Source organism: Phaeoacremonium minimum, assembly GCF_000392275.1.
Source record: "Phaeoacremonium minimum UCRPA7 unplaced genomic scaffold PA7_03_scaffold_3, whole genome shotgun sequence".
NCBI lineage: Eukaryota > Fungi > Ascomycota > Sordariomycetes > Togniniales > Togniniaceae > Phaeoacremonium > Phaeoacremonium minimum.
The window spans coordinates 250,924-270,367 of NW_006920910.1; the positions used below are offsets into that span (position 1 = coordinate 250,924).

The following is a 19,444-nucleotide window of genomic DNA, read 5'->3' on the forward strand; positions in this document are numbered from 1 at the left end:
ATGGAAAAGATGCGTGACATTGACGCAATGTCCTGTCGACGGATGGAGACTTTTCCTGTTAGCAGCGCACAGTCACAGCAGCATCCCATCCAATCCGGTCCTTTCTTTTCCATAAAGCTGCCCCGGCCAGGTTGGGAATTGGTATGGGACTGGTAAGGCTGCCTTTGCCCAAGCAGGTTACGCCTATCTATCTCTATCTGACCGTTGGGTCCGCATCTCATCTCAGAGCAGATTCGATGGAGCTTTGTCTGACTGACGCAGAGAACAGTGCAAAGGGGAGAATGGAAGATGGAAGAGTGACTCGGGCCAGCTACCTGGGTACATGCACCAACGTTCTCATATGGTGATGGTAGAGATCTATACCGGATCCTGATAAGTCTACTATCCTCAGAAGACCATGTACAGTGATAATAAAGGGACGCACGCGTGTGTGCGCGAGCGTCAAAAGGTTGATAAATATGGTAGAGTAGGGTATTGTAGGGCCATAGTAATGGCAAGGTCAGCTAAGGTCAGTTATCCCAGGGAATTGAAATTTTAGGTGGCTAAGCGAGAATGGAACAAGAGCTGTGGTGCCCGAGCTAAAATGGGGCCTGGGACGGGACTAAGACCTGGGAGGGAGGACATTCCCGCCCCCTCCGCAACCTACCTACGGAAGAGAAGTGACCTAGCCTAAGGTAAGCTCAGTGTGCTACAACACTGGTGAGGCTGCTCATACGCACCACCGGACCACCACCTAGGTGACCTGGCCCAGGTACCTATCATACCTAACGCACTAAACACACTGGGGCGGATGGGCGCTCTCACACCCACACCCGCACCCACACACGCGCACGCAGCCCGAGCCCAGCCCAGCCCCTACCCCCAGGACCCAGCACCCAGGAGGAGCAAGCGAGAGGGCGAGAGAGAGAGAAAAAAAAAGTTCCCCTTCCCTATCTGATCACAGGCAAAATCTCCCTCTCCCCTTCCCTCCTCCAAAAATCTTCCACTTCTGTGAAGATCCTCCCTCCCCCAAGAATTTATCACCACCTTTTGAGGTTTCTCTTCGGAAGGGTTTTGTGGTAATTTTCCCCTTTGGACTTGGACTCTCTGGACGTTGATTTCAGAGACTTTCCTCTCCACTCCTCCTTTTTAATTAATTCCTACGACGACCGGTTTGCTTGGCCTGCAAATTCTCAGCGCCATCCATCCTGTCTGTCTCGGTCGGGTCGATTTTTTGCGACACATCCACTCCTTCACGCTGTCCTGCGTCAACATCTGATCAGATCTTGATCAAGGCCGCGCGCATCTCATCTCTCCATCAAAGGCCCTCCCATCGCAGATCGACGCGATATTTTTCCCGCCGTCCTGCGTCTCCTCGATCCCGCTGTTTGCGAGTCCCATCGATTTTTTCCCACAGTCGCTCTCTCTTTGTCTTGATCGCGCGGTTGAATCTGAGATTCGACCTCTGAGATTCGGAACACCCCAACCCCCGGCGACGAGAAAAATCTTTGCGACCGCCATCCAAACCAAGTAGCAACAAGGGTTAGCAAACGACGGAAAACAAAAGATCTCCCTTATGACTTCTACTGCGAGTCAGCAAACCCAAATTCCGGCGCCGAATCAACCCGCTGCTTCCACCACGTCGTATGCTTCTGCTGCCGGTGCGACGAAGAAGCCAGCCACGCCCCTGATCGCGACGGGCTCCAATCCACCCCCCGTGGTTGTGGGCTCATCCGCGCCTCAACATGGCAAGTCGTCATCCATCTCTCCCGTGGATGGCAGACCGTCCATCACACCTGCTGTACCTACCGTATCAGCCGCCCCTGCTGTCGCCCACGGCAGCTCCAACATGAACGGAAACTCTTCAGACCACAGTCGAAAGCCCTCAGTCACCATCAGCGCCAACGGCCCTAATAGCTACGCTGCAAACGGCGGCCCTGTTGGCGGAGCAAAAGCCGGCATCCAGTTTGGCTTCTCAGATTCGCCTGCCATGCAGCATAGTACCCCCCAGCCGACGACCGCGGCGCCCATCCCCATCCCTGGGAACAGCAACCCGCGCGTCCAGTCGCCTGCGCATTCTCCCTCCCCTATTCCGCAGCCTTCTGCCAGCGGCGGTAAGCCTCCGTCTACTGGACCGGACGGCGGATTCAGAATCGGTAGCTTCGGTGGCGATGGCGAGGTGAGTTATCCATAAGATTTTCTTTTTCCTCCTTTTACGCGGTCGCTCAAGGCCCGCCTATCTCCGACCATGTAAAATTAGTTATCAAAATGAACAACACTGCTAACACCGTTTTCAGCGCCACATGAGACCCGGCTCTATCTCTCAGAACGCCGGCATTGCTCTCGGTTCCCAGTCTCCGCATATGCGACATAACTCTCAGCACAGCGATATGGGAAATCATGGGAACCAGGGCCCGAACCGTGGCGGCTTTTCACAAGGCGGTCGAGGTCGAGGTTCATTCAATCCTCAGTACGGCCAGCAGATGGGCTTCCCACCCAACGGCGGCCAGTATCCTCGTGGCCCCAGTCAAGGTCGCGGTGGCATGCCTCCTCAATACGGTGGCCGCCCTGGGATGCAGCCGTATCCCAACTCTCCTCAACCAGCACGCGGCAGCCCAGCCCTCCCTCCATCTATGCCAAACCAGGGCACTCCGACTATGGCTCCTGCTATGCCCATCCCTCCCAACCACGGATTTCAGCACCAGTATCCGCCCCCTATGGGCACTGGCTATCCTCCACAAGTATTTGCCCCTCCTTTCCTTCCGCAAGATCTTTCTATCAAGTCACAGAAGAAGAAAGGCATCCGTCGCGACTTCGAGAAATCATCTCATTTGCGGCCGCTTAACTCTTCACAAAAGAACTCCATTCGTGACTTCAATAACAAGGCACCTCGACGCTTGAGTAAGCGTTGGGAGCCTATGGCGGAGTCTGATCCACGATCCGGCGGGACTTGTCCTCCCGAGTCTCTGGATAAGCCTCCTCTGCCACTGCCCCCTGTTTCTGCGATTTCTTCTCTCAAGATGTCAACCGTTGTCGACCTATCGCCGGCAAGCGGTAATTTTGATCGCTTACTAACAGCACAAAAACAGAACTATGGAGCATACCCCCAGATGGACCACATGGGTCGCCCTCTGAGCATGGGTTATCCTACCTACCCTCCTCAGATGCACTACATGAACGCACCGCCCCAGTCACCATCTCCTGCTGGTTTCGCAAACCCCTACGTACCTAACCAATACGCACCGCCCCCTCAGGCTCAGCCTATGTCCCGCAACTCCTCTCAGATCTCGGAGCGTCCCGCTTCGAGCACTGGACAGAGCCAGCCCGTGATTGCTCAGGGCACTCCTCAACTTCACAACGCTCAGCCCAAGGCTCCTGTGGTTGCCTCTTCGCCTGCATTCGTGCGACCAAAGAAGAGCGCCGCGATTGTCATCAAGAATGCGGCTGGTGAAGAGGTGAACTTCAGCAACATCAAGGCGCCTGCCTCGCCTGCTCCCAGCATCCAGCAGTCAAAGACACCTCCAGTTGTTGCCTCGACACCAACTCCTCCGCCTAAGCCCTCCACCCCAGCCGCTGCAACCCACGCCCGGACCGACAGTGCCGCTACTGGCAAGTCCGCGGAACAGCTCCGCAAGGAATTCCAGGAACAAGTTAGAAAGCAAGCTGAAGCGCCATCTGAAGTAAAAGCTAAGGAAGAGGAGGCTGCCAAGGCTGCCGCCGACAAGGCTGCTGCTGAGAAGGCTGCTGCTGAGAAAGCCGCTGCCGAAGAGAAGGCTAAGGAGGAAGAGCGCATCAAGCAAGAGGAACTCGCCAAAGCTGAGCAGAAGGCAAAGGAAGAGGCAGAGGCTAAGGTTGCGCAGGAGGCCAAGGACAAGGCTGAGGCAGAGGCAAAGGCGAAAGCCGACGCTGAGGCCGAGGCAGCTAAGAAAGAGGAGAAGAAGGATGATGGCGCAATGGACGACGAGGAGCTGGAGCGTATCATCCGCGAAATGGAGGAAGAGGATGCCAGACGAGAGCAGGAGCAGGCTGCCATCTCAGCAAAGAAGGCTCAAGAGAAGGCTGAGGCCAAGAAGAATGCCGACGCCCAGAAGGCTACCGAGGCTGCGGACAACGACCGAAAGCTGCGTGAGCAGGAACGTGAGATGGAACGCCTCGAAGAGGAGAGAGAGCGACAGCGCAAGGAGAATGAGTCCAAGGGCACATCCAAGTCTGTCGCTGAGCTTCTGACCGAGAAGATCTCTGATCTTACTTTGTCTGACAAGAAGGACTCGGCTGGCGCTGTTGCGGATAAGCTTGCCAACCTGTCCCTCGAGAGTGGCGACGGTGCTTCCCCAACGACCGCCACTAAGCCGCACACGACCGAGAAGCGAGCGAAGCCTGCTGCGCTGAACCTCACGCCTCTAAATACTAAGCCCGTGGAGCCTCCTCAGCCTAGTGCTGCTCTCCAGTCCCTGAAGACGTCCCGCTTCCTGAGCGTTAGAGATGAAGTGAAGTACCCAATGGGTATCAACTCGCCAAATCCGGCTCTGAACGCCGCTGTTGCCAAGAAGGGCAAGGCTTTCAAATACGACTCTGCCTTTTTGCTGCAATTTCAGAAGGTCTTCACTGAGGAGCCTTCCATGGAGTTCCATCAGCAGGTCAAGACTCTCATTGGCGACAGTGAAGGTGGCCGCTCGCAGTCTGCTAGAACCCCGGGCGGAGCAGGCTCTGGTCGCCAGAACTCAAGGACTGGTGCCCCTGGTTTCCCGGCTATGGGCTCTTTTGGCGCCCCCGGTGCTGGTGGCAAGCCTCTACCTCCTGGAACCACGTCGGAGCAGCGATTCGCCATGTCCCAGGGTAACATGGCCCGTCCCAACATCAACCCTATGGCCTCTTTCCAGCGTCCTGGCGGTGCATTCCCCGGAAGCAGCCAGATGTCTCGCACTCCTTCATCCTCTAACATGGGTATGCCGAACTCTCCTCGCCAGGGAAGCAGATCGACTCGTGCCGGCAGCAAGCGTGCAGGATATGACACTCAGAATGACGCAAAGGCTGCTAAGACTATGCCCTTGACCCAAGGAATGGAACTCAAGCCTATCACCACCTCGGCTACTGGCTGGAAGCCTACTAGTATTGGCAGCAAGGCAGGTCCCCCGGCGACTAGCGTGACGAGTGGCGGAGCCCTCGATCCTGCGATGGTCCAGCGGAAGGTCAAGGCCGCCCTGAACAAGATGACTCCCGAGAATTTCGACAGGATCTCAGAGCAGATTCTTACCATTGCTGCTCAGTCAAAGGATGAGCAAGATGGCCGCACTCTTCGTCAAGTCATCCAGCTTACCTTTGAGAAGGCTACTGATGAGGCTCACTGGGCATCCATGTATGCTAAATTCTGTAAGCGCATGTTGGAGACCATGAGTCCCGAGATCCGAGATGTCACAATTCTGGACAAGAACGGTAATGTTGTCAGCGGCGGTGCTTTGTTCCGAAAATATCTCCTGAACCGATGTCAAGAAGAATTCGAGCGCGGTTGGCAAGTTGATCTGCCGCAGCCCAAGGAGGGCGAGAGCAAGGAGGCGGCTCTGCTGAGTGACGAGTACTACATTGCTGCAGCTGCCAAGCGTCGTGGTCTTGGTCTCGTTCAGTTCATCGGAGAGCTTTACAAACTTGGCATGCTTACGGAACGTATCATGCACGAGTGTGTTCGCAAGCTGCTCGACTTTAATGGAATTCCCGATGAGGCTGAGATCGAGTCCCTGTCGAAGCTTCTGAGGACAATCGGTGGCAACCTGGACGCCACAGAGAAGGGCAGACCTATGATGGACGCCTACTTCGGCCGCATCCAGACCATCGTCGACATGCCTGACCTGCCCAGTCGTCTCAAGTTCATGCTCATGGATGTTGTGGATCTGCGTAGGGTACACTGGGTTACCAAGGAAGGTCTCAAGGGTCCCAAGACTCTTGAGGAAATTCGCGCTGAGGCCGAAGCACAAGCTGCCCAGAAGGCCGCTGAGAATGCTAGAAGCAGTCAGAGAGGCGGGCCTGGTCGTGCTCCCATGGGCCGTGGCGATGCACGAAACTTCTCCTACAACCAGCCTGCGCCCAACCAGGTTGGAATGGACGATCTGCGGCGCTTGAAGGGCTCTGCAAGCCGAACAGCAAGCCAGAACGTCACTCTTGGACCGACATCCATGTTCTCATCCCGAAGCAACAGCGGCCGGAGACTTGGCCCTGGCGGTGCTTTGAATCGTGCTGGAGAAGAGTCAGGAGCCTCATCGCGAACCGGCACACCACCCACGAGGGAAGCCGCCTCGCACACCAATGCGTTTGCGTAAGTAATGACTCGTCCTGACGTTTATAAATAATTGCTAACCGTTTCGTAGCGCACTTGCCAATATGGAGCCGGAACATCCTGCCTCACCTCCCTCTACTGCGGCGTCCCCAGCGCTCGCAAAGGTTACTCCTGATAGTGACAAGAAGGAGAGTGCTTGAACTGTTTCTTTTCCATATTAATGTCTTTGCATTATACCACACTGTGCATAGACAGGGCTGGGGGTACTTCTGCATTTACGGCTGGCTTTAAAAAGTTTGTGTCAAAAGTTGCACCAGATTTTTCTTTCATGATACCTCAATCGCCATAGACGACCCATCCCCGGACCGCTCCGGCACCGGGATCCCTTTTCACTTCCATCACTGTGTTTAACCCTCCTTACCTACATTGCTTTGCATCTTCGGCTGCTCACCGCTATAATCACACTTTACGATTTCGCCACAGGGAAAGATGGCATTCTTCATTTCATATTTTGCGACATTAGCTGCACTTGAGATGGGCGAGAGGGCAGAAAGAAGAGATCGGCGAGGATTGGCACTCCCAATTTGTGACAACACCTAAAGACATTACTGCTTTTCATGATCGATGGAAAAGAGCGATCATACAAGGGGAAAGAAGAACAGAAGAACGGTCGAGCCTGGAGGCTCTGACACCACAACATCGCGCGAGAGGAAGAGGAATCTGAGGATTTCAGGGATCGTTTGCTTTTATCCGCGGCATTGCCTTACATAGCTTGCTGCTGGTTAGTCACTTTCCTTCGCAGGGGATCAAAAAGGGGGAGGAAAAGAGATCGTCTCGGGCTCCGGCTCCGAAGTTCTCCTGGGCAAGAGTGCCGTCACCGGTCGCCAACGGTATGGCTTCCTTCGCCTGGGAAGACTTTGGGTTATGAGAGGGTTCGAGACGATAGGACCTTTTACGTGCTTGTACATCATCATCTAATTCATGCTAGAGGACTAGCCAGCAGCAGCGAATCAGAAAACTGAAAATAACTGCACTGTTTTGAATGCCTGTGACGTGAAGCCATGTGAACACTATGACCGAAGACTCCTACATCTCTGAACCACAGAGCTTACGCACGCTGTAGGATATACAGCTTTCACCAGCTTCATGGGACGGATGACTATTTCAAGATCTCATTATTGATGCTAATCTATGAGCTGACTGTAAAAACGCCCTTATCCTGAACGCCAGGAATGACTCAAAGACTCAAAAATCATGCCCAAAGCCTTATAACAAACATACAAAGTCATCATTATTGCACTCTCCCTCATTTCTCAGCTCTTTCCAAGCCCTCTCTACCTTATGCTGACACTGAAGCGGTCGCGAAACCCAGCTTAGCAAACAAGGTGTCCATAGCTACCCACTGCCTGCCGCACTTCTCCAGGTACTTGTCCACGACGCCCTTGACGGTGCCGAAGCGGACGCGGTTGTGCTCCGCCAGCGCGAGGACCTTCTCCCTGACCTCACGGTTTGCGACGGCCGCCTCGCCGCTGCCACTGGTCCCGGTGGCCTTGGCGCGCGCCTTGTCCACGTCCCACAGGCTGGCGAAGTAGACGAGCTGGTTGTAGATGTCGCGCTCGGACATCTCGTAGTGCATGCGGCCGAGGCAGTCGCGCGCGTGGCCCTTGGGGCCCAGGCAGCGGCTGCCGTAGACGCTCATCTGGCGCGTGCGGTGGCCGCACGACGGGTCGTCGCACACCAGCCAGCCCTCGTAGTAGCGCGCCGTCGCGGTGCGGATGGCGTGCTCGATCTGGGCCACCACGGAGAGCGTCGAGAGCGCCGCGCCGCAGTCGGGGCAGGCGACGCCCGCGGGGGTGACGCGGTCGGGCGCCTCCAGCATACCCTCGAAGACGGAGCTCTTTTTGCACTTGCGGCAGCGGAGCGACAGACGTGCACAGTCGGCGAAGCGGACCTCGTCGGGGATCTGCGACTCGAGCGGGTGGATCTCTACGTCGTTGTTGCCGGCGTTGTGGTTGTTGGCATTGGAGGCATAGCGCCTGATGTCAAGGCCCAGAACCTCCGCCAGCTGGGTGGTCGATGTGCCGACGATGTTCGCACATAGACGCTCGACAGGCGGGAAGATCTGCTTGCCGATGTACCATTCAACATCAGGGGCAAGACCGGAGTCCGCCTTCATGACGTCTTGGGGTGTGTATGCCCGCTTGGCGACGGAGTCGGAGCTCTTACTGTCGCCAGTGATGACATACGAGATGACATCGCCCTTTCGGACGGTCTTTCCGCGAGCAAGCTCACGCAGAGCAACCTGTACCTGCGGCATGGAGTCGGCATTGGGATACTCCTTTGGAGCCTTACCAAGCTGAGTGAAGATGATGTACTTCTGCACAGGAATAGCTTGCTCCCGCATTTTGCCTGAGATCTCGCGCAAGTACTCATGGATACGAGCAACAGAGACCTCGGTCTCATCGCCTGATAGAATCTCGTTGAGAAGTCGACTGGAAATCTCCTTGGAGAGGGCACAGTACTCTCTGCGCCTCATGTCAAGACCTTTGACTTCCATCTTCTCGATGAACTTGCCGTCGGTCTCAATCATGTTGATAGCAGCATACTTCTTCTTGGCTTGAAGTAGAATGCGTCGGAATACATTATCAATGTCGATCTCCAGGAGCCTGTAACGCTCGTTTACAGCCTTCTTGAACTCCTGGCCGACCTTGAGAGCATCTGCGACGTTGTCGACATTGGCATTGATCATGACAGAATCTGTGTCTCCGTAGATAACTTGTAGAGATTTGCTCTCGGCAAGCTCTTTCGTGCTTCGGAGAATTTCACGACCCTTGTATGTCGTCAACACAGCGAGGGGACGAGCATAGAAGCGTGACTTGGTATAACCCAAACAACCGTACATAGAGTTGGCTGTTAGTTTCAGGGCAAGCTGCTTGATATCCCAAGTCGCGAGCTGTTCTATAGTGGCAGTCTTATCTTTCATCAAGCTCTTCACTTGCCGTCTTCGACTGACAAGTGTAGCGATAAGCTTAGGTAGAATGCCCTGATCTTGCTCAGTAGGGACTTCAGGGACGGCATCTTCGTCCTCGGACTGGTGGTGATTGTCAGCAATAAGTGTGTGGAATCGCAGATTCAGTTACTTACTAAGGCAGATCGGTCAACGGTCGTGAAGCAGATGTTGAACTCCTGGATGATGGAAGGATACAGGGAGTTGAAGTCCATGACCAGCACGAACTTGTCATAGAGGCCTTTCTCGGGCTCAAATACAAGACCGCCCTTGTACTTATCTTTCTTCTTGGTGTCGCCGGCATTTGCTTCGTCTGCTTCCTCTTCTTCTTGGCGTTGTCTGCCCCTGAATGTTTGCTTGTCAGGACAGATGTACTTGTTGCGATGAAACTCGTGGAGCAAAATGTATTCGTTTCGCTCTGCACGAGTACCAGTGAGAGTTCTTGCCCACGAGTTACCGGCCAAGTTGGTGAGGACCTTGGTCAGCGGAAGCAGCTGAACCTTCAAAGCCAGGGCAGTGATGAAGTATGTGTCCGTCTCTGTGTGCGTAACATAGTCCATCAAGCCATCTTTGCTATTGGCCCAGGTCTTCAGCGCGGCCTCATTATCCACGTCTCTGCGCCTATTGTCTCCAGAAAGATAAAGACTGCACATCTCAGTCAAACTCCAAGTCTGACACTTGTACATTGCAGATTTTCCAGCGTCGTTGGCGAGGTCGCAAAGAAGACGACCAGCAAGTATTTGACGTTCCGCAAACACATTGCCGCCGGCCTTGCCAATTGACGAAGGCCATTGAGACCGTCTGAGCCTTCCGAGACGAGACCACTGATGAACCTTTTTCTCATGGAGTCGGTTTAATAGAACACTGTAGTCGACACCTTCTAGCTGATGACCGAGAAGAACATCAGGATCGACCACATCCAACTGTGCGAGGAAGAACGACATCATCTCAGACTCCTGCTTCATGGTCTTGATTAAACCCTTCTTGCGATCCTTCGCCATCTTTTCAAAACCAAGGGGAAATGCAGTTCCATGAGGTCTGATGAGAGTGAAGGTCCGGCAAGGTAGCTTGTCTGCAGGCGTGGTATCACTGAGTAGAACATTCTCGTAAATCCTAGCACTGATAGCAAGGATCTCCTGCTTATTGTCTTTGGCATTGAAGTTGGTTCGGAGTGCGACACTCATAAGAGTCAGAGGAGGAGCATCGAGATTGTCCGACTCGCTGAGAGCAGAGACCATATTGGGATGTTCAACAAGTACTTCTAGCTTGCAGTGTGATGCATTCTTGACAGCAGAGAAGTCAGCATCCTGGATTTTGAGCCAGCACGGGCCCATGATGTTCTTCCACAGGACAAATTGCTCAAAAAGTGCAGTGTTTGTGCCGAATACGTGTGAGAAGGTCTCACCAGTAGCGTTCATATCAATCACCGGTTCTACTTTCTATTAGTGGGTGGCAATACTTATGAGACTAGTGACTTACTGGTATAGGGGTACAAGAGCTTCATGTACTGCCCTTCCTTTGGCACGTCTTTCAACTCAAATGCATACTTCCTGGTGCAAGCCTTGATTTTATACATGTCGACGTTCATCTTGGTCATGATGGTATCAATCTCGGTGTAGACGTCCATCATCTCAACGTCTTCTCCTGTCTCCTCGCCGCCTTGAACGCGTTGTGGACGAGGCAAGAAATATAGCTTCCTCAGAATATTGTCCACTTTGACGAAGCAGCTGACATATGAGTTTGTCTTTTTGTTCAGCACCTTGCCGAATAAGCAAAGGCTACCGTTCACCTCCGTGTAGTCAGTCCAGAACATGTTAAGACTGCCATCCTCTTCAATAGCATCCTTATAATCAATCTTGCCAACACTGCGAGGCTCAGCTGGAGAGCTAGAGACGACATTGAGTCTCTGATTGATGTCATTCCATGCGGATGCTTCAACAGCGGGGTCAGCCTTGTTTGGAGATGATTTTGGCGGTGAAGGATAAGGTTCGGCTTTGATGATCTTCTTCGGAACCCTCGAACCTGACAAATTGACACTGGCGGCATTGATGGCACCGGCATGCGCAACCTCCATCATGTCATCGTCTTCCTCTTCAGCCTCTACTTTGATCTGAACCTTGCGCTCAGCCACCTTTGCAGTTGGTGATGAAGGAAGAGGGTCACTCATAGGGACATCGTTGACGGGGAGAGGATCATCGTCCATAGCAATGAAGCCATCATCGTCCGCAAAGTTGTCAGCTGACGGGGTTGGAGGAAGCCTGTCGTCCGCAATCTTGACTTTCTTTGATACAGGCTGTCTGTTTTCTCGCGCAGGAGAGAGTACACGAGCTCTGCGACGTTCCGCAGAGCGCTCCCGCTTTCTAGACTGTCGAGGAAGGGGAGCAGGGATGTTTGCGTCGACTTCGCCTAAAAGGTTCGCGAGGAAGTTCTCATCTTCTTCGGTCTTCACAATCTGGTGGTTCATTAGAAAAAACTTCTCGAAACTAAACAGTCTATACCACATACCTTCGGCTTCGGCTGGACTTTGGTAGCTCCTTTCGTGAAGTACTCGCTGATATCTCGATCGTTGGCATCACGCTTAGCTTGATCATCCTCGCGCTGTTTCTTGGCTATACGAAGCATGTCAATACGCTGGAAGAAGATATCTAGAGAGTTCATGTTGCATACATGTCTTGCGATCCTTGCCACGAACAATCATGTCATCTTCACTGTCCGTGTCGTACATAGGCTCGACGCGGTCCCAGTCTTCACGTCCATCATCGGCGTAACCTTCGCCATTGTCGTCAACAACAAAGTCGTCCTCGTTCAGTCGGTTCCGGACGATCTTCTTATACTGATCTTCGTCGACCTCTTCGTACAGAGCTTGGGTCTCCTCGACCTCATATGTCTCGAACTTCTTCTTGCCAGACTTTCGCAGAGCTCGCAGCTCTGCGAACTTGCTGCGCTTGTCAACCTTCGACATGGTGGGCAAGGGGAAGGAGGGGGATTGAGGAGCCAATTGAGGACACGACCAAGAACCAGAGCTGTAGAATCAGAGGTTCATAGTCGTGAACGGTGATGAGAGGTGTTGAAGTGTGGGAGACTCGAGTGCAGCCACCGTCTGGCAGAGTTAAAGTGGGCGGGTTTTGGCAGGGCGACGCGTTGGGGCGTGTTAGTCGCGACGCGAACCCCTGCCTACCTGGTAGGTGCGCTAAAGGAGGCGGCCGGAAAACTAGACCCCACAACCCCCGAGCGTCATCACTAGCGGCCCGAGACTGCTTGTGCTTAGATCCGGCAGAAAAAAATAGTTACTGTCGAATTGCAACACCATTTTTGTATGGACAAATCCACAAACGCACTTTACGCGAGATAGTCGGTACTACACCAAGTTTTGCAAGCTTTGATATGTTCACATGTAGAGCTTGCGCAAGGAGGGTTACCGCTACCCTCTTGCGCCCCGGCGTGGCGGCAGATTTGGCTCTCAGACCATCTCCTCGACTGTTATCGACGACTCCGAATCTTCGCCAACAGGCAACGGTATTCGCTGAACTAGAGGAAGCGCAGGATGAACCTGTACCTCAGACCGAACAAGCAGAAAAGAAAGACAAGCCGAGCCAGAACCTTGACTGGGTTGTTCGAAAACATCTCGAGTACATGAAAGATCCATTCAAGATCGCAGCACATGTCAAGCATACGCTAGGGAAGAATAGGTACGATGAAGCTTTGGCTCTTACCCGGGAGGCCAGCAAGAATGCGCAATGCGTCGTCAGTTGGAATCATCTGATTGGTTATCAAATGGAACAGCAGAGACTGCATGCTGCCATCAAGCTGTTCAATGAGGTCAGTCTCCTATGGTCAATGGGAGTTCTATGTTGGCTGATAGATTATCTACAGATGAAAAAAAGAGCGCAAATGCCAAACGCACAAACCTACACCATAATCTTCAGGGGCTGTGCCAAGTCCTTACATCCAAAGTTGGCCGTCTCGGAGGCCATCAAACTGTACCATTCCATGACGAAAAGCTCGCGGCTCGAACCGAATACCATTCATCTTAATGCCGTGATGCAGGTTTGTGCTCGAGCAGAAGATCTTGCGTCTATGTTCAGCATCTTAGAGACTGCCGATAAGCCCGTACGCTCGCCGAATGGTCAGACTTACACCATCGTGTTGAATGCCTTGAGAGAACAGTCCGCCAAACCCCGGCTGCCAGGCGGAGTAGATGACGATGAGATCGTCAAGCGAAATAGACTACAAGCCGTTTCGCGGGCCAAAGTCGTTTGGGATGAAGTCACTAGTCGTTGGAGAAAGGGTCAGATCATCATCGACGAGGAGCTTGCTTGCGCTATGGGACGTGTGCTCCTGAATGGGGACCATCGTGACCTCGACAGCATCTTGTCTCTCGTGGAGCAGACTATGAACATTTCCCGTATCGACAAGGATCAGATTGTGCCTCAGCAGACGGGGAAGAAACTTCAAGATAACACATACGGTTACGTTGTGCCAGGGCGCAATGCTCTCTCGCTTGTCATGAAGGCACTTGCACGGCTCAGGCGATCAAACCTAGCGCCGAAGTACTGGCAGGTCTTCACGGAAGATTACAGAATTATACCAGATGCAGATAATTGGTTCAGCTATCTAGGGGTATGCGCGAAGGCAGGGGCAAGCGCGAAAGCTGCGGAAATCATCCAAATGATGCCTATGGAACTGCTGACGCCCAAGACATACCGCTTGGCTTTCAAGGTCTGCGTCAAGGATAACCTCAATGTGCACGCTTTCGATAATGCCAACATGATATTTGATGGAATGGCACGGACGCTCAAGTCTCCGGACTGCGAGTCTTTGAAGCTTTATCTTCAAGCTGCCCTGGGCAATCATAGAAAGTTTAAACTGCTAGAGGAGACGGGCGACCCTTCAGGTTCCAAGTTTGCCAGAGGCGAACAAATTGTGCAAGCCCTGGACCGTCTGTGGGAGCCCCTGAAATTGGCCCAGAATGCTCTGGCTTATCCGGATATCAACACACGGTCCCCGGAAGAGGAGTGGGCGAGGACGTACGACGACCGAGCACAGCTCATTGGTCTCAGCAGAATGATTGTTGCTGCAATCGACAAGCTGTTGAGCGAGGGAATGGTCAGCCCGGAACTGATAAAGGTCTTGAAGACGCGGCGCAACATCCTGAATCGCCAGGTCGCTAGACATTACGAGAAGTATCATGCCATGAAGGGCAAGAGTAAGGGTAAGGAAGAGCAAAAGCCAGCCAAGGATGGTGACCAGGCATGGTAGAAACTCTCAACGAATATTTGTACATTATAATGAACCACTACCCTGTATCTTCACACTTACAAAGGATGCCACATCGCAAAGCTCCTGCTGCAAGTAACCCCACGTCAACAGCCCCATCTCTTTGGCAATGGTCTGATACATCGTGCTCGGCTCTAAATTGGAAGGTTCGATCAGAAGATTTGTTATGGTATAGAAGCTTCCTGCCTTCCCGGGCAGCTTTGGATCGCGCCTTTCGCTCTTAGGCAGCCTATGTACCGTGCAGCTGTCGATCTGTTTTCGAACTGAGAAGCTATACCTCCATTCATTTTCAAGGCCTTGAGCAGTTCGTGCATCGCCTACCATTGTGTTATCCACTCTCACTACTTTTGCTGGCTCTGGTTCTCATCAGTATCGCGTCAGGTTAACATATATTATATCGAATTTCGTCTGTTGTCATCCACTCAGATCTGGTACAGCGGATCAATCAATATCGACCGCTATGCCTCTGACGCCAGTCGCCAAAGCTCGACAGAGCTGCGAATCTTCGGACTCGAGGAATAGTCACGCGTCTCATACGCCGAGAGAAACACTGCGGCTGAAAACTCGCAACTTTGTGCACTCTGTCCGAAATCGCTTTTCCACCGAGACACTGCATGGTACGGATCGTCTAGATGGTACAACCAGTTTGCCGGCCTCACCAGCGAAACACAGGTGGTGGAAGTCATTGAGAACAAGTGACTCTACTTCACGTGGTCCGGTGTTGACTATTCCCTGGGTCGGCCCTGCGGCTGCATCAGTCCGTTATGGCGAATCATTGCATAGATCATCAGACTTCGGTGAGTTGTGATACTCCTTGCGTGTGTCCAAGACTAAAGCTAACATATTTGCTCTAGCTAACTCCCTTGGCAAAGCATACCGAAGGAAAAGCTTGCCAGACAGGCTGCCGCTGATGTTTACGGCGAGCAAGCTAGACGAAGGAAATTCAAACTGCAGTCACCCAAATCAACATGTTACCGAAAGCTCATTGTCCCGGAAGGTGGTCAATGGTGTTGCGCCCCCGAGACTAGAGATGCTATCGGTCGTTGAGTTTGGAACGCAGAACCTGTCCAGTTTCCGCGAGATCTCTGAGCAAGCAATCCTAGGTACGTTGGTTCGGGACGGTGACGAGCAATGCCTAAACAGAGAAACAGAAGTCGGATCGAAGTACAACGAGGAAGAGAAAGATCAAGAGGGTAGTAAGTGAAACGTCGAGAGCCTTACCTTGTTCTTGACTGACGGGTGCCTGCATCTATCAAGAAACAGACACTCCTCTTCACGGAGAGACAATCCGTAACCATCAATGCTTGATAATGAATCCATCCATTGACGCTGTCATGACAAGTGCGGATTCAGCAAATTCTCCTACTGAAGCGAGCGCACCTGGCAGCGAGGCTCGTAAACATGACATACCCTCATCACATGGAAACAGCAGCTTCGCGCACAGTTCGGAGGCTCCATCTAGACTGGCTCCCGACAACGTACAACGAGAGTCATTGGCGGATGGAATAAGTGAGTTGCTGAGAAAGCAGCGAGTGAAAATTCAATATCCAACCTACGGCTTCTGGGGGTGTGATGGAGAGACGGTCGAGTACCATAATGGAGACCAAGCCCTGACGAGTTTCATGTTGCTGAGACAGTTTGGAGGCTGGTCCACTCAACTACTATACCAAGAGGATCTGTCGACTTTGTATGCTTTGCCAGCCTGGGTCGTGGTTGATCGCCAGCAATTTCCCAAGAGCTGGACCAGTGGAGTTTGGGAAATATTCTACATAGGAAACCAGGCCACGTCGCATCTACGAAGCGCTACTGTTGGCGAGGCTCGCGCACGCTTGATTAAGCAAGGCAATTCGGTTTTCAATGAACTACTTGCTGAGGTTGAACGCAATGGCGGGTCATTTTCCAGTACCACGCAGGATGACGAGATTGAGGGAACCGAATCACTGAAAGGTGAACGATGTAGCTCGCCGCAACCTACTTCTGAGCTGTTCAAGGCAAGATCTGGGAAGCATGTGTCTTTCTCTGAGCGGGTTCAGGTTCAAACACTGAATGACACGGATACATTTCCTGTACCGGACACCTATTGCACTGGTGGCGATGCAGATGCAATTGGAGACGAGTCTCAAATTAACGAAGCAGGCTCCGATGCCCATGACGCTGATGAAGGGACGAAAATCCTTACTGAGGTCAAGGATGATAATAGACTGGAAGCTCATCAGTATGGCTCCAAACTTCGACGCAGCAAAACATCAATCCAGAGATTGCGAGTCCAGGATCTGCCGCGTCGTGAGGAGGATTTGGAGAACATGTCACCCATTGAACTCGAGGATATCGATATGGAAATGGCAGAGCGATTGGGTGGGCGACCAATGCAGATGAATGGTAGTAGAATGGAAGTGTGAACTGTCGACTTGCTCCAGAGTGATCAATCGTTACAATCCAGTAGCACAGGCTGGTAGATAGACAATATAACTATACATGTTAGATCGTACCGAATCCTACTTCACTGATTGTTAAAGAAATTATACTATAGTTATCATCGAAGCCATGCTAAATATTCATAAGTCTATAGGACACGGGTAGACAGGTAAGTGGGTGCACGGGCCACATTTAGTTGTGACGCGCCAGGGACCAGTCGTGCACCCCCTTGTCCACCATGTTACCTCCGACAGCTTGCCGCCGTAGTCGAGAAGCCCTGAAAGCTCGACTTTTATCCAGAGACGTTTACCGATCTGTCTTTGCAATAATCTCTTCGCCGAGCAACACATCTTACGGCCCGATACATGAGAGTAGTGTGACGCCTCTTCTTGAAGAGAAATTCTACCGGCTTATCGAAACCTGCCTCGCCTAAGTCTGCGCGACCAACATCGCCAAGTTACGCCCATCTCCCGTCGATTGAACTCTGCCGGCTTGCCCATCATGGCCAAAGTCGCGAACGATTTCGAGAAGATCATTAAGGAGGGTGCGTATTCGACTTGTTTCTGCTTTCTTATGGACGAGTTCAGCTGACTCTCCCGTCTGGGACCAGGGCGCGAGCGCAAACAGAACGAGGCTCTGGCCGCAAAGATCTTCAGCAAGGACCGCCGCGCCAGCGCACCCCTCAAGGCCTCGGGCACAGGCCCGTCGCTCGCAAGCCGCGTGGGTGTGAAGAAGGTACGCAGCCTATGCCACTATGCCACGACGGCGAGAGTATCCGGGGGAGAAAGCTAATCGTTACCTACAGCGATCCTCACTCGGACCCCGAGCCCAGACTACCGCCCCGGCCGGCAACATCAACGGCGAGTGGACGCACGACCTGCACAACGCGACGCTGCCCAGGCCCAAGGCGGCCAACACGAAGCCCAACTCGCTCGCCAGCCGCCTCCACGCGCCCGGCACGAAGCCGCCCGCCCAGCAGCAGCAGGCCCGGCAACAGCGGCGCGCCGCGCAGACGGCCCAGGCTCTGATAAAGGCGGAGCTGGACCCGGTGTTTGCAGCGCAGCAGGTGAACGTGGTCAAGGGCGGGGCCGGCAACGCCGCCAACAGCGGTAGCAGCAAGAGCGTGTGGAAGGGCCAGGGCATGACGATCCGGGGGCTGGCGGGCCCGTTCGTGGTGATGGCGCAGAACTTCGCGCCGGGCACCACCGCCGCGGACATTGAGAGCGCCATGACGCCCGTGGGCGGGCTGGTCAGCAGCTGCAGGCTGCTTAAGACGCAGCCCATCGTCATTGCCGAGATTGTGTTTGAGAGCAAGGAGGGCGCGGAGAACGTCATCGAGACGTTCAACAACCAGACGGTGAGTGAGAGACGCGATCTGTCTTGCTCGGCGATGAGAGAGCAGGCGATGCAGAGAGGACGGCGCGCGCTGACATGATTCATCTCCGGCAGGCTGATGGGAGAGTGCTGCATGTGTACCCCAAGGCCGGTGGCCCCTCGGCCGTGCAGCGGGCACCGCCAACAGGACCTCGGGCCGCCTCGGCCACGACTGCCGCTTCTAGCAACACCACGGTGGTCGACGGCTCTCTTGGCTTTGACGATCCGATGGATACAGACACTCCCGCCAGCAGACCGAGGCAAAATGGTCGAGCTGGTGGCGGCGGCGGCGGCGGTAGCGGCTTGTATAGCGATCAGCTAGTGGGCAATGGCAGGGGAAGAGGTCGAGGCTTCCAAAGGGGTGGCCGCGGAGGAGCAGGTCGATAGGACCGACCTGACGACCGTGAACAATACCCAGAACCGTCACAAAACGATGGTCGCTGGCTCTCAGACTGGTAATTTGGATCTCGTCAGTGAAGACGAGGCCGTCGAGAATCTCGGAACGGAGGTCATAGATCCGTGGGGGCACTTGGATTCCCGTGAACATATCTGATATTGGCTAGCTGTGAAGCCCCTAACATGCCCTGCTTCAAGTGTCGTAGGTCACAGCGTTTTTATTCAGTCGGCTTGGCATATAGTGGTGGTAGGGACGGATCTCAAAGGCCATCGCGATGCAACTTTTTTGAACAGCGCCTATTGCCGATATCACTGGCGTCTGAGGGAGATAGAAGATACATGACTGTAGGCAATGTACACTACACACGTTTCAGGAGCAAACATAAAGCTCGAGACGGCTACTACGTATGATACACATTCCAGGAACGGCAACGAAGCACAAGTGACAAGAATCGAGGACAGGCAGGGGTTTCATCTCTTTTCCCGTGCAATTGTTGAGAGGTCTGCACTACGCGATGCTCGGTATGGATTCTCCTTACAGCAAGCTTTCTCCAGTCTCTCCTGAGTCGAGCCTCACGTCCCGTATATCCTCCTCCGATAACAGAAACGGACATGATGAGACTTATATGCTAGACAACCGCCCTCCTTTCCCGTTTCCCAAACCAAAAAATATATGAATCGTAGTGCCGCTGGCTGGCACTACCGGAGCCAGACTTTCCCGCGCATCA

The 19,444-nt window shown here is 53.4% G+C and overlaps 4 protein-coding genes across 4 annotated transcripts; 3 read left to right on the forward strand and 1 right to left on the reverse strand.

Annotated features, from left to right (window-relative positions):
- Positions 1 to 1,828: 1,828 nt before the first annotated feature.
- On the forward strand, positions 1,829 to 6,447 carry UCRPA7_66 (putative eukaryotic initiation factor 4f subunit p130 protein; the record flags this gene model as incomplete). Its single annotated transcript, XM_007912664.1, has 3 exons — positions 1,829 to 2,158; positions 2,277 to 6,286; positions 6,339 to 6,447. 3 exons carry the CDS (start codon positions 1,829 to 1,831, stop codon positions 6,445 to 6,447), a joined length of 4,449 nt encoding a protein of 1,482 aa, XP_007910855.1.
- A 1,139-nt stretch (positions 6,448 to 7,586) lies between these two features.
- Positions 7,587 to 12,216, reverse strand: UCRPA7_67 (putative dna polymerase alpha catalytic subunit protein; the record flags this gene model as incomplete). The annotated part of the gene is made up of 5 exons (XM_007912665.1): positions 7,587 to 9,338; positions 9,392 to 10,686; positions 10,734 to 11,706; positions 11,760 to 11,863; positions 11,922 to 12,216. The coding sequence occupies 5 exons, from the start codon at positions 12,214 to 12,216 to the stop codon at positions 7,587 to 7,589; spliced, it is 4,419 nt and encodes a 1,472-aa protein (XP_007910856.1).
- Positions 12,217 to 13,331: 1,115 nt separating this feature from the next.
- Positions 13,332 to 14,513, forward strand: UCRPA7_68 (putative pentatricopeptide repeat protein; the record flags this gene model as incomplete). The annotated part of the gene is made up of 1 exon (XM_007912666.1): positions 13,332 to 14,513. The coding sequence occupies one exon, from the start codon at positions 13,332 to 13,334 to the stop codon at positions 14,511 to 14,513; it is 1,182 nt and encodes a 393-aa protein (XP_007910857.1).
- A 2,934-nt stretch (positions 14,514 to 17,447) lies between these two features.
- Positions 17,448 to 18,381, forward strand: UCRPA7_69 (putative pentatricopeptide repeat protein; the record flags this gene model as incomplete). The annotated part of the gene is made up of 3 exons (XM_007912667.1): positions 17,448 to 17,490; positions 17,557 to 17,681; positions 17,752 to 18,381. 3 exons carry the CDS (start codon positions 17,448 to 17,450, stop codon positions 18,379 to 18,381), a joined length of 798 nt encoding a protein of 265 aa, XP_007910858.1.
- Between the last annotated feature and the right edge of the window lie 1,063 nt (positions 18,382 to 19,444).